Source organism: Fukomys damarensis, unplaced genomic scaffold, assembly GCF_012274545.1.
Source record: "Fukomys damarensis isolate Sample0158 unplaced genomic scaffold, DMR_v1.0_HiC HiC_scaffold_19, whole genome shotgun sequence".
NCBI classification, from domain to species: Eukaryota; Metazoa; Chordata; class Mammalia; order Rodentia; family Bathyergidae; genus Fukomys; species Fukomys damarensis.
This window is the reverse complement of record NW_022900931.1, coordinates 6,466,957-6,481,378: the sequence shown is the minus strand read 5'-3', so window position 1 is coordinate 6,481,378 and position 14,422 is coordinate 6,466,957. Positions and strand designations below refer to the sequence as shown.

General features: G+C 44.7%; 1 protein-coding gene across 5 annotated transcripts in view; it reads right to left on the bottom strand.

Annotated features, from left to right (window-relative positions):
* The window catches only part of Desi1 (desumoylating isopeptidase 1), a 26,369-nt gene extending 11,953 nt beyond the window's left edge, over nt 1-14,416 (bottom strand). For 4 of the 5 annotated variants that reach the window (XM_010634453.3, XM_010634452.2, XM_010634450.3 and 1 more), the window contains exons 1-4: nt 14,238-14,416; nt 5,174-5,195; nt 4,063-4,132; nt 1,463-1,572 (exon numbers count right to left, since the gene is read on the bottom strand). In XM_010634453.3, coding sequence (XP_010632755.1) covers nt 1,463-1,572; nt 4,063-4,132; nt 5,174-5,195; nt 14,238-14,325 — 290 coding nt within the window. In that variant the 5' untranslated portion in view covers nt 14,326-14,416. Of the gene's footprint in view, nt 1-1,462; nt 1,573-4,062; nt 4,133-5,173; nt 5,196-13,462; nt 14,053-14,237 lie in introns of those variants that run through there. The other variant, XM_010634454.2, reaches the window with a different exon arrangement.
* Nucleotides 14,417-14,422: the final 6 nt, after the last annotated feature.

Below are 14,422 nucleotides of genomic sequence, written 5' to 3'. Positions count from 1 at the left end.
AAATAAACACATCTTCTTTATCCAGTCTCCATTTGATGGGCAATTGGGCTGTTTCCAAGTTTTAGCTATTTATAAACTGTGCCACTATGAACATGGGTGCGCATATATCACTGGTATGATTCTTTCTATTCTTTTGGGAAGACACTCAGCAGGGGAATAGCTGGGTCAAATGGGACCTCTAATCCTAGTTTTCTGAGGTATGTCCATACTGATTTCTACAATGGTTGCACCAGTCTGCACTCCCACCAATGGAGGATTCCTTTCTCCCCACAACTATGCCAGCATTTGTTACTGGTTGCTTTCTTGATAGCAGCCATTTTTTCTGGAGTGAGGTACAATCTGTGTTGTTTTCATTTGCATCTCTTGAATGACCAGTGATGTTGAACATTTTTTCATGTTTATTTGCTGCTTTTACTTCTTTGTCTGAGAAATGTCTGTTCATTTCAGATGCCCAGTTTTGAACTGGGTCTTTAAATGTGGGGGATGATTTTTTTTAATGTTTTTTATATATTCTAGATAGTAGTCCTTTGTCTGAGGAACAACTGCTAAAAATTTTTTTCCCACATTGTAGGTTGTCTCTTAGCTCTGTTGGTGATTTCTCTTGCAGTGCAGAAGCTTTTTAATAGGATGAGAGCACAGTTGTTGATTCTCTGTGCTAGTTCCTTTGTTACTGAGGATTTGTTCAGAAAGTCTTTTCCTATGCCAGTGTCTTCAAGAGTTCTACCTAACTTAGCTTCCAGCAACTTTAGTGTTTCTGTTTTAATATTTAGATTTTCAATCCACTCAATTTTAGTGTAGTGCATGGTGAAAGATACAGATCTAGTTTTAATTTGTGGCAGGTTGAAATCCAGTTTTTCTAGCACCACATTTTAGAGGCTTTCTTCCTATCAGAGTGGTTGTCTCCTTTGTCAAAGATGAGATGGTAGGGGCCAGGGATTAGCTCAGTGATTCTACCGCCTGCCTTGCAAGTGCAAGGTCCCGACTTAGATCCTCCGTACCAAAAAAAAAAAAAAAAGTGGCTGAGTGAGTTGTGTCTGCATCTTCTAAACTATTCCACTGATTCTTGGGTCTGTTTCTTTGCCAGTACCATGACAAACCTACCTTTTGTTCAGGACAAAGCACCTGGCCAGTAAAGGTAGAGAACAGCATTTGCTGACTTTAATCAGTAGGAAAGAAGAGGCTGCCTTTTCTTTAAAAGTTCTAGCAGAGGGCTGGGGATTTAGTTCAGTGGCACCACGCCTGCCTGAGTTCAATCCTTGGTATCAGGAAAAAAAAAAAAAGTTCTAGCAGAACTTATCTTCCTCAGAACAACTTTGGGTTCTTCTTGTAGCAATGGTAACTGCTTTCTTTTTACATTCAGCAAAAACTGGGCCAGATTTTGCACTGGGTGCCCCAGGGACAAGGCACAGTGGCAGCCTCCAAGGGGAGACAAATGCCGCTAATCGGCCCCTCCTCCACTCACCGGAACAGAGACTCCCCCAGGGAGGACAGGTACTCTAGAAAGATTTCTTCTGTCACTTCGGTGCTCCCCACATCAACCACAGAGTCTGGAGGCCCAAGCAATGTCCCTCCCTAGAAGGGCAAATCCAAAGAAAGTCATGAATCACCATCTCCATTGATTTTTTTTTTTTTTTTTGTGGTGGTGGTGGTGGTACTGGGGACTGAACCCAGGGCTTCACACATGCTTGGCAAGCATCTATCAATGGGCTACGTCCCTAGCCATCTGCTGGATTTTTAAAAATTTTGTTTTTGTTTTTTTGAGGCAGGGTCTCACTATGTAGTTGAGACTGACCTGGAACTCACTATGTAGCCCAGGCTGGTCTCGAACTCAGTGATCCTCCTGCTTCAGCCTCCCGAGTGCTGGATTACAGGTGTGCACCATCACACCCAGCTGGATTTTTTTTTTAATGTGGCTTTCCACAGAAGACCACAAATGCACTGTTCTAACAACTTATTTTTAACTTTCAGAGCACACTGGGCAGATGGTGATGGCTGTTTCCTGTTTGTATCAAGGGTAACAGCTTCCTGATGGACTTCCCATTGCCATGTGCTGCTAGCAGAGCGTGAAGTTAGGATTCTTGTTTCTGGTGGGACCTGAGAAGCTGATTCTCTTGCAGGCCCAACAACTTCTGCTGTCTACTCATTCAGCTGATTAAGAGATAGAAACCCAGAATCTGCAGTCTCTTTTTGTCCCCAACATGTCTGACTACAAAGAAAGGACAAGTAGAATTGGCTCACACCTGCCCTCCACACTTATATTCAGAAAGAACACAGCCCATTTTTCTTGTGACACACTGGATTGTGCTTTACGACAATGAGAAAATGTGAAGGAGTGGGAGAAATCTGCAAATATTCCCACAATTCAGTTCATTTTTGATCTGAGGCCAATCTGCTGATGGTACAGGAAGCAGAGGTGCTGGCTCCTGGAATGCCACAGAAAACCTCAGCCATGGGCTAAGAGACTGTCACAGAAGACTAAAGGAGAGACAGAGGGCCAGTGGGGACACCAACAAAAGGGAAAGCGACAGGAACATGGAGGACAGATCCAGGAAGGGAGACCTTTCCAGAGCAGAAATGTGTGAGGTCATTAATTCACAGCACTGAGCATCTCCTATGTGGCTGACACAGTCTAAGCATCATGGACAGTATGGTGAGCAGGACAGGAAAATGTCATCAGGGGTAAACAGCTCATTGCTAGGAGAGACTGAGGGGTCACTAGTGGAGACCTTAATCACTCACAGGACAAACAGATATCGAGAACTCACTGCATGCCATGTCTTATGCTAGGCACTGGGGGTATAATGTATGCAAAGCAGATGAGATCCTTGCTCTCATGGACCTGGTAGTTTAGCAGGGAATGCAACCAGTGTGTAATTATAAGTGGCAATAAAGGCTGTGCTGGAAAACCACAGAAGGCCTTAGTACACATGATAGGGGACTCCCTCAGTCTGAGGGGACAGGCAAAGCTTGGTTGGACTCAGAAACAAAGGATAGAGAAGCTCATGGGGTGGAGGTTTTGACGGTGTACTGAAGTCGGCATATAGGTTCAGATGCCCAAGGTGCGCTCAAGGAGTGGGGGACAGGTGGGGCTGGGAGGGCATGACATCAAGGTGGCCATCGGGGGGCCTTGAGGGCCTAGTTGTGCATTCTGGGTTTTACTCCAAGAGTAATGGGGAGGATTCTGGCTCCAACCCAAAATTCCATGATAGCAGGAAAAGACCACTTTGCCTCCTGTGTGGAGAACAGAGGAGGCAGAGCAGATGGAAGAGACCAGGCTATTGCTGCAGTCCAGGTTAGATTGGGGGCCCTGGACTAAGGTGAAAGCTCTGGGGAGATAAGAGAGGTGGGGGTGAGGGTGACCAAGAGAGGAAATCAAGAATGATTCCCCACGCCCTTTTTGGTTCAAGATAGGGTCTCACTATTTAGTTCAGACTGGACTTGAGCTATGTAGCCCAGGTTGGCCTCAAACTCTTGTTGATTTTCCTGCCTCAGCCTCCTGAGTACTAGCATTATAGGTGTGAGCCCCATGATGTCTGGCTGACTTTTCATTTATGAGTAGCAGCATGAATGGTTGCTTAGTCTTTGAGCCTTTCCATGACAAACCTTAGATATCTCTGAAGTGTTTTGGGAAAAGGGCATGGGGCTACATGGGGAAGACCTGGTCTCAGCTTGCTGGGGCTTACACATGCTTCCCCATGGAGATTCAGAAGTAGCTGTGTCACTATAACATGCTAAGAGTAAGACAGAGGGGCCCACAGATGCCATGGGAGCGGAGAGAAATGGAACTGGCTGTAGTGTCTGGAAAAGGTCTCCTTCAGTGAGTCAGTTTTGGAGGATGTGCAGTGCTGGGGATCGAGCCCAGGGCTTTTCGAGCACAAGGCAAGCAGTCTACCCTGAGCTACAGCCTTAGGTGTTGAACATGTCTCAAGGTTGTGATGAGGAACCATGCCACAGGCCTCCATGCACTGGGGCGGAGGACAGGCATATAGTAGAAGCAAAATTCTTAAGTCTGTGGGAACCCCAGGTCCCTGAGATGCAGGGCAAGGTGTAGACGACACTCACCGGGGGACAGCTGGAGATTCCGCCACTGCCAAAGAAGAACTCATCTTTGTGCACAACTATGGAGGTGTGCCTGCACAGACAGACAGGGAGTCAGATGGGACCCAGAGAAAGCAAGCACTGCACCGCAAAGGTAATACTTTCTCCCCAAGGATGGCACCATGGTGGCCAGCCTTATAAAGCCAACCAAATAAAGGCATGAATAAGATACAATTGCCACCCCTTGTCCATGGGGATGATTCCTGAACCCCACTCTCAAAGACACCAAAATCCATGATGTTCAAGCCCGTTATAAAATGGCGAAGTATTTCCCTAGTACCATAGCTACTGCAATGTAAATGCTATGTAAATAGTTGTTAGGCTCTATTGTTTAGGGAATAATTTTTTAAAAAGTCCATGCATGTTCAGTACAGGCATGCTTTGTTTGTTTTTATGGCACCGGGGATTGTGTCCAGGGCCTCCAGTGTGCCATAGGCAAGCACTCTAGTGCTGAGTTAGGTCTCTGGTCATGAATCCCCCTCACCCCCAGAGTATTTTCATTCTGCAGTTGGATGAACTCTTTTTTTTTTTCTGGTACCAGGGAATGAACTCAGGACCTTGTGCTTGTAAGGCAGGTGGCAGAACCACTGAGTCAAAACCCTGGCCCTTGATGAACTTCATACAGCTCACAGATGAAGGCTTCTCTATTCCGTATGCTGACATTTTGGGCTAGATCACTGCTTTGGGCATCCTGCACATTAAAGGGTGTGGAGCAACTTTCCTGGTCTCTATCCACTAGCATCTCCCCCAAGCTGTGACAAAGAAAAATGTCTTTTTTTTTTTTTTTTTTTCGGGACAGGGTCTTGCCATGTAGTTCAGCCTGGCCTTGAACTCACTATGTAGCTCAGGCTGTCCTCAAACTTGCTGTGATCCTTCTGTTTCAGCCTCTTGAGTGCTGGGATTACAGGTGTGAACCACCACAAGTAGCCAAAAATGTCTCTTGACTCTGCCAAATGTCCCTTGAAAGAGAATGGAAGAGCAAAACAGCCCTAGTGGAGCTTTAGGATGTGGAGACTGAATTGTGTGTAGTGCTATTTTGTTTCCTAAAGTGGTCATAAGGAGTTCCACAACTTACCAGATGCCTTCCAATTGTTTCCCTGTGGAGAAAAGAAGAGATTTAGCTACTTGGGACTCGTCCCCGCAGCCTGAGTAAATCCTGGAACAGTCCCTCAAGCCCTGAGGAACCTGGCATAACCCCTTGGGGGACTGTCTAGTAAAGCATCTCTTCTTTAAGGCAGGCCTAGGGTCATGAGAAGGGTGCACAGTATTAAGTCCAAAGCAATGAGTCCTTTATCAGAGGGAAGATAAAAATATTAGTGTAAGTGTGCAATGATTTTATGCCTGCTTTTCTTTCCCGAGGTCAAATCAGCTTTGCTTTTTAAAATTTGTCTCATCTGTGGTGAGGTCATAGTAAAACAATGTAAACTATTGCCACTGCATTAAGGTGAAATTCTTCAGAAAATAATGCAACTAACCATTGCATATGTGATGCATTTAACAGTCAATGCACATTCATTCATTCATTCGTTTATATGAGACAGGGTCTCACTATATATTCAGTCTGGCCTTGAACTCACTATGTAGCCCAGGCTGGACTCAAACTCACACAATCCTCCTGCCTCAGCCTCCCAAGTGCTAAGATTACAGGTGTATGCCACCACACCTGGCCATATTTGTTTATTTTATTTTTTGTTTCTGGGGATTGAATCCTGGGCCTCAGGCATGATAAGCACGTGTTTTACCCCTGAGCCACATTCCTAGCCCAGTACAGATTTATTCTCTATGTGCCAGCAACACTGTTAGGTGGGAAAATACAAACACAAACAGATTACTGTCCTGCCTTTAAGTAGTTCAAAGTCAAGTGAAAAAAGACAAACCCATTCTTTTTTGTTTTGGTCCCAGGGATTGAATTTGGGTCCTTCTGCTTGCGAGGCAGGTGACAGAACCACTGAGCTAAATCCGTGGGCCGACACCCAATCTTGATAGCTCTGTAATATGGATAATGGAGGCCAGATCACACAGAATCTTGTGGAGCTTGAGCTCCCTAAGTCTAATAGTGTGGCCATTATCTACATGGGGCCAACAGAATGAAGAGGAAGTAAAATAAAATTTAGTTGCCTTAACCACATTTCAATTTTTCGACAGCCATAGTGGCTACTGGTCAGTGACTGCACAGTACAGTCTAGAATGTTTTCATCACTGCAGAAAGTTCTACCATTCTATTTAAATCTTAGTTTCCTATTCTGAAAAAAAAAAAAAAAGGCATGATGATGTCTGTTTCATAAGATATTGAGTTAAAAGAAAAGATACAGGAGGAGTGGGGGATTTAGCTCAGTGGCACCGTGCCTGCCTCGCAAGCACAAGGTCCTGAGTTTGATCCTGGTACCCAGGTACGGGGGCAGTGGGGAGAAGATATGTGGCAAGAACTAGGCAAATCCTGAGATCATAGGGCAACAGGGGACTTTGGACCAGCAGCAATAACAAATTTGGAATATCTGTTAGGACTTCAATGTTAGGCTGAGGCTCGCTGGCCTTCTCCACAAAATCATCCTTGTCTGATAACTAGTTATGTATGTACATACATAAAGACAGATTAATGGAACATATATAAACATATAGGTAACTATATAATGCATATATATGTAGTTTCTTTTTGTTTTTGGTGGTGCTGGGGATGGAACCCAAGGCCCCCTGCCTGCTAGATAAGTGCTCTACCACTGAGCTACCTCCCCAGCCCGTGTATCTAATTTCTTTATGCACATGTGTAGCTCTATTTGGCAGTCCAGGGTGCTTCATCACACCTATTAGAAAAAGAACCCATTGATACCCCTTACTATGTAACTGTATACACACAGGTACAAATACATATTTCTAATAAATATAGTCACATATAAAACCATATTGACTTATTAATAACAATCTATACAATATATAAAAAAGATAACATGTGAAATATGTCTAGCACAGTTATTGGCACATAATACTTGCCTAACAAAGGCTAATTCATTTCTTTTAGGATTTATAATTTGAAAGTTTTACAGCTAGTCTAATATACCTAGGGCAGTTTTTTATGCATCTTTGTAACTCCAGCACCTGTCAAGGTATTTAGACTACATTTGCTCCATGAATATCTGTTGAGTTGAGCTTTTGTTTAGTCAGTGCTGTTGGTTGACAGGAGGCACTATCAAGGTCAAAGTTCTTCCCCCAATCATGGCTGCCCTGGCTTGTTTTACACAAATGACTCTGCAACTCAGGCACTGGCTCTGCCTGCCTGGGTCTGCTACTGCCGCTCAGGTGCCCCCTGTGCTCAGTGAGCCAGGACAGCTGGCAGGCATAGATGAATCAGCTCAAACCCAGCCTCACTGAAAGAATTTGGGGAGGGATCTTGGAGATCATCCTGCCAGTGACTATATCTGAAAATAACTCAAAAGTTGCAGGATACAAAGTTTACTTTATCCTCCATTATATCCTCTCTATTGATCACTAAAATTGCCTGTAGCTAGAAATCACACTTTGCCTTTCAACTGTGCGGCCCTGGGTTTGATCCCCAGCAACAGTAAAAACAATCCACCCATAGAATGGTAGTAGGAGTCTAGAAAAAAAGATTTTTTTATTTTTTTCATTCTCTTATTTTTATTTATTTATCTAAAGTTCTTCACAGCTGTATTTACACTTGCAACATTTTTAAGTGGAAGGGCAGGGCAAAGATTGTCTAGGTGAGTAAAGATATATGGTTTGGTATAAAAACAAGACAAAGTGAGATATGAAAATGAACTTGTTGGAGAAGCTTGGGTAGAAGTGTTAAGGCTTGCTACTCTGCCCTACCCTTGGGAGGAAAAGAATTAGGGCCGTGGCTTGACAGGTTGCCAGACATCAGAAAGTGGGACTGAGCTGATCTTTAAATTTTGGGGGCCTGACTAGGGTAGAAGGCAAGGACTGATTGTTTGTGCCTGAAGTAGGGCACAAGGACATTTTGGGAGTGAATTAGGCTTAAAGGCTATGAGCACAGTACAGCAGTAGATTATTTCCCATTAGGATTTCCTCAGTGAACTGGAGTGGGTGTCTGATGGCTGCAGAGTCCAAGCCTGTGGCACCTCCAACACCTTCATTTTGAGGCCTGTAAAGTATGAACAAGTGGAAGACATGTACATCAGCCCTGCTGTCCAGCATGACTAGCAGAGAATGCAGAGGTCTACGTGAGCTAGCCTTCCACTGATTACAACAGCCAATTGAGTACTGTCTATAAAAACCAAAGAGAGAGCGCCCCACCCACCTCCTCAATGACCAAGGCAGACGGAGCTTGTGCATAGACACACATGCTGCTTATAGATCAGCACCTGGTATGCCGCTGCTACTGCTAAATAAATGTCTATTAATAAACAGAGAGTGATGACAGTGATGGGACTCCAGGGGTCGGGGGTCTCTGAGTGGTTAGCATTTTGTCTCACGTGGCAGAGGAAGGAAATACATGAGTATAAATGAAACGTAGCCCCAGCTCACCTCACAGAGTCCTCTTCCTACAATAAAGTGTTTCAAAAAGGCAGTTTACTAGCAACAGGAGAGGCTTAGTGTTAACCTAAAAAATCAGCTATTCTTTATCTCACTGGATTAACCTTGGATTATAGGTGGGAAAAGGTAAAACGAAACACTGGTGTAACATAACTAGCCCTCTGCAGCCAACAGTATAAAAATGCCTGACATCAGGGATTTGCCCCTCCTTTGCACAGAGAAAGGTTATCTAGAAATTGTCATGCAGTAATTGTCAAAAATCGACTGGACAGGGCCGGGGATTTAGCTCAGTGGCACTGCACCTGCCTCGAAAATACAAGGTCCTGAGTTCGAACCTGTGCTTAAAGAAAAAAACAAACCTGACAGGAGAACAGGGTGTGGTGATGTACAGCTGAAATTCCAGAATTCTGGAAGGCCGAGGCAGGAAGATTACAAGTTTGAGTCTAGGATGGACAATTTAGCACAGCTTAATGCTCTGGTGCTGGGATTTCCTGGAGTCAGTACAGGATTCATGCCTAGCATAAATGTAACTTGAGTTCTTTTCCTCAGTACTGAGAGGATCCCTGCTTGATTATTGCCTGTCATTAGCCAGGCCTTGCAGCAGTGCTTTGGGGATAACAACGTCCCCACCATTCACCACCCTGTTCACTGGATGCTTGACTGTGCCGGACTCTGGGGACACAAGTGACAGTTAAGGCCCCCATGGAGCTTCCAGACCAGCGAGGCACAGAGTAGGGGAAACAGGATGATGAATAGCATTAAGGAGCATACACGATGTTATCAGCACACAATAGGGTTACAAGAGAAAGACTACAGGGGTTGGGGATCCGGGAAAGGCTCCTGGAGCAAGAGACATCCGAGCTGAGATCTCAGGACGGGCAGAAATGAGCCAGGCCAAGAGTTGGGGGAGAGAAAGTACCCCAGCAGGGGGCATAACCTATGAAAAGCCCACAGGAAAAAGAGACCTGAAGGCATTCTGCCCTGTTCAGAGCTCCCCAGCCCTACTGGAATGTGGTTCTGCAAGAGTTCAACACTAACTCTGCAGACATCTACTTGAAGAACTGAGAAAACAGTCATCCAAATCATTTTCCCTGGGACTGGAATCCCTCACAGAACCAGGTGGAGAAAGGCTGGTGGTGAGTGTGTTAAGAACACAGGCAGGTGAGGTTGCAGAGAACAAGCAGGAGCAAGAGCGCATGGGGCTCTGTAAGCTGCATTCATAAGACATTGCAGAATTACTAAGTTCATTCATTTGGTGGATATCAAACAGTTCATACAATGAACAATAAAAATAAAAAACAGGGCCGGGGATTTAGCTCAGTGGTTCCGCTGCCTGCCTCGCAAGTGCAAGGTCGCAAGTTTGATCCCTGGTACCAAAAAAAACCAAAACCAACCAACCAAACAAACAAACAAAAAACAAAGCACAATAGATGGCATTAAAACATTAAAACAAAACAAAACAAAACACCCAAAACCCTCAGAGGAAGGAGAAAGAAAGGAAGGGACAAGAAAAAAAGTCAATAGGAAAAAATGGAAACAAAGGTTTTGTACATAGCGAGGTGAGGGGCTTGAAGGGAAATGGGGTAAAATAAGTAAAATTTATTAATAAAAAAACAAAAAACTCCCTCAGATCCAAATAAATTCTACATGATCTTCAAGCTTGAGTCCAAGCCTTAATCATTTCTATAATCAATACTTCCTATGGCTAAGGGTGTAGCTCAGAGAGGCCCTGGGTTTGATCCCCTGCACCACAAAACTTAACCAAACTAACTCATTGGGCACTGCTTCTGGCCACTGGAGACACAGAAAAATGAGACAGAGTTCCTGCCCTCTAGGAGCTCCAGGCTTTTGCTGAAACAACTGAAATTGCTGCACCATTCTCTTTTTTTTGAGACAGGCTGTTGTTAAACTGTCCAGGCTGGACTCAAACTTGTGATCCTCCTGCCTCAGCCTCCCAGAGTATTGGAATTATAGGCATGCATCACCATCCTGGTTCACCATTTTCATTTTGGCATCAGATCATCATCTCTGTAAAATGTTAATCTAATTTTTTACATACATGCACTTTGTTTTGGGAGAAATTAACTTCTAGAGAACAGAGATGCTATTATTATTATTTATACTACGGAATTAAGCAAGAAACTGAGCATAGGATAAAATCTCAAATGTTCACTAAATTGTATTTTGCCTAGCTGGATGTGGTGGTGGATGCCTGTAATCCGAGCAGGATTGCTGAGAGTTGAAGGCCAGCCTGGGTTACATAGACCTTGTCTCAATAAAAAATACTACATTTTGCCTAGAAATATCTACCTACCTATCCATCCTATGTTCCCAAATGTAACAGTTTCTGTAATGAAACTAACAGAACTGGGATATACCTGATCTCATTTAAGGTTGGCGTTACCTGAGTGGGATAAACCAGCAAGATAATGCCTAATATCCATAAGCCTTCAACTCTAGAAGGTAAATGACCATTAGCTTTGTGAATCCTTTCTTCGCTGCCTTTATAAAAGTCATAAAAGCAGTATGAGAAAAAGAACGGATCAGATTTGTAACAAAATGATAACCTTAGAAATACCACTGAAATCTGATGGGACAAACTGGTGAAGCTCCCTTGTCAGGCTGAAGCCTTCTGGATTTCACATCTATTTAAAAGGGTGAGGAGCAGGTCAGCTATTTCTCCTTCACTTAAAACGCTCTTACCTTCACCCATTGTATCTACAAAGCCTGCTTTCAGTTCCCATACTGGACTCTTTCCTGCCTCCAGGCCCTAGCAGGTTGAACCCTCTTCTACCTGGAACAATGTAACTTCCCCATCAGCCTCCAGTTGCTTCTTCCTTATCCTAAAGGTTCAGTTTGAAAGTCACTACCCAATACTCTTCACTTGATCTTAGCCAAATAGCTGAGAAGAGATCCCAATACTCTTATTTAAAGTAGGTATCCCTAGTTATTTTGTGTCTCAGCACCAGTGTGCTTCCTGAACAGCACAGATCGCACATATCTGTACCTATTTTGAGTATGTTTTTATCTTTAACATCTCCCACACGTTGACTAACACATAATAAGCACATCAGTATCTGTTGAATAATGAAGTTAACCTCTGAGGCCTCCTTCAGTGAAAAGCGGTAATTATTAGATAACAGAACAAAAAGTACCCAGTGTAAAGAAGATTTTTTTTTTTTGGAAGGTCTTGTTCTGTAGTGTACACTGGCCTTAAATTCACTATGTAGCCTAGGCTGGCCTTAAACTCGTGGTGATCTTCCTGCCTCTGCCTCCCGAGGGCTGGGATTATAGGTGTGCTCCATCATGCATGGTAAAAGGGTGACTTTTACTTAGGTAGCTAAGAAATATCTAACTGATGCCTCAATATGATCGAACAAATGGCTCCCTTCCAAGTGCTGAGATTACAGGCATATGTCACCACACTCAGCTCCCAGTTAGGTTAGAACTGGACTGATGTAATCTTATCAATGACTCGCATTTCCCTAAACAATGACTTTGTAAATTTTGCTTTCACATTTGCCTTACCTTTGGTGTGGTTATGGTGCTGTGGAATGAACTCTAGGCCTTGTACACTCTCATTGAGCCATAACCCCAGTCCTGCTTTACTCATTTTAACAATTGCAGAGGTAGGCCCAAACTGCTATCCAGTAATCGGTTAGCTGCATAAGAATTACCCGAGCAGCTTATTAAAGTGCAGATTTGTGGATCAAAATTATAGGAGATTCTGATTTAAGGCTTGTGAAGTATGGCTGTAGAGTTCATATATTTAAAATTTATTTTTTCATCTTGTTTGTTTTTGTACTGGGGATCAAACTTGGGGCCTTGTGCTTTTGAGGCAGGTGGCAGCACCACTAAGCTAAGTCCCTGGCCCTACTTTCTTTATTTTGAATACATGAATATGTGAAACAATAAGGAAAAGTACACAGCAAGACACTTTTGTCCCCTGTCATGAGGCTCCCTTTCCATAAGTTATCCTGGTTAGCAATTTCTATGTTTCCTCCCACAGAATGATTTTCCTAAGTAAACACATATGTATCCTTCACTTTAAATGCATATTAAACAACCATATAACCCTTTTTCTATCTCATCAAATAATATATATCAGAAATAAAGTTTTTTTTTGGTGGCACTGGGGACCAAATCCAGAGCCTTTTGAATGTTAGGCAAGTGCTCTACCACTGAGCTATATCCCCACCCAGTACCTATATATTTTTAAGCACCCTAGATATCCTGATGTGAAGCAAAATACAGAAAGCACTCGCTAGCCCAGGGTAGAGGGATTAAGTTCAGCTCACTATGACACATTAGAAACTCAGAGACACTGAAAAGATACCCTCCAAAATAACCTTCTGCAAGGTATGGTGATGCAGGCCTGTAATCCCAGTGCCCTGGGAGGCTGAGACAGGAGGATCTCAAACTGAAAGTAGTCAGGACAACTTTGCAAGGCCCCGTCTCAAAAAATAAAAAGGGCTGGGACTGTGGCTCAGTGGTACAGAGCTTGCTAGCATGCACAGGGCCCTGGGTTAAATTAAAAAAAAAAAGATAGCCTTGCTTCCTTGACCTCTGAACCCCTTGTCTACCACCAAACAACTCCTTCTCTAGAGTCTTCACAGAAGCCAAAAAACACCTGCCATTCAAACAGATGTTGCCAAAGCTATTCAATTTTCAGTTCCTAGAATCCTTTCTTGCCAATTATTACCTGAAATTACAAAGTTGACACAAGACATCCTGGTATTTGGGTTGAAATAAGGTTTGATTTACAACAAACAAGGGCTAATATCTCCCAGAATTGAAATAGTTTACTTATTTTTTCTTCATTGAATTTATTGGCACATTTTAGGTATACAGTACAGTTACTTTCATTATTGGGATCTCGTACCTTGACAGGACAGGTGAATTAAAGTAGTTTAAAAAAGCGCAACCAAAATACTTCCTTTACTAGTCTCTACTGATACAACAGCATCCAACTGTTCCCCAGAATTCCTTACTTAATATCTGGGCCAAAGCAATTAACTTAAAAACTGTTGGGGGCCTTGTTTAGGCCGAGCGTGGCGAATTCCGAAGCTCAGGCTCCTGCTGACCCCACTTAACCTCTACCTGCGGGTGCGCGCGACGGCTGAGCCCCATCTGCAGCTCCAGCTCCCAAACCACCTACCTCGGGGACTGCAGAGGAAGTTCCCCTTGGGCGCAGAGGGAAGTTCTCTTCCAGGGACACCGAGAACATCCTCCGCAGTGTCCCTTCCACCACGAGGGACACCGCGGGAGGCATCCTCAACTCCTCACACCACGCCGAGGGAGGGAGGAGAAGGTGGGGCGCCCGAGGTGAGGCCAGGGCCAGCCGGGACCCCAGCCTCAGCTCAAGGGGGTCCGGAGGGCTTGGTCCCAGCCCGAGCCCCGCAAGGGGAGGGCGTGACTCCAACATCCCTTCTCCCGGACTAAAGCCTGAAGGTGGGAAAGCCGGGTTCAGGGGAGCCCAAGCCCTAGACACCCCGCTTCTCCACTCGGCCCTTCTCCCCTCGGCCCTTCCCTCCCCCCGCCGGCCTCGGCTTCTCCTTCCTCGGCCGGCCCGCACCCTCTTCCCCCTCGGCCCTGACTTTTTCCATCAGCCCTCTACCCCGTTCCCTCACCCAGCATGATGGGGCTAAGCCGCCGGGCCAGGCCCTTGGACAGGTCGTACACGTAGAGCTTCACCGGGTACAGATGCGGCGGCTCCATGAGGACCCGTGGCGGCGGCCACGATGGCCCTCGGGCACCTGGCAGAGGCTGGGACCTTCCCGTACCCGACGGGGTGGGGAGAGGTGGGAGCGGGGGA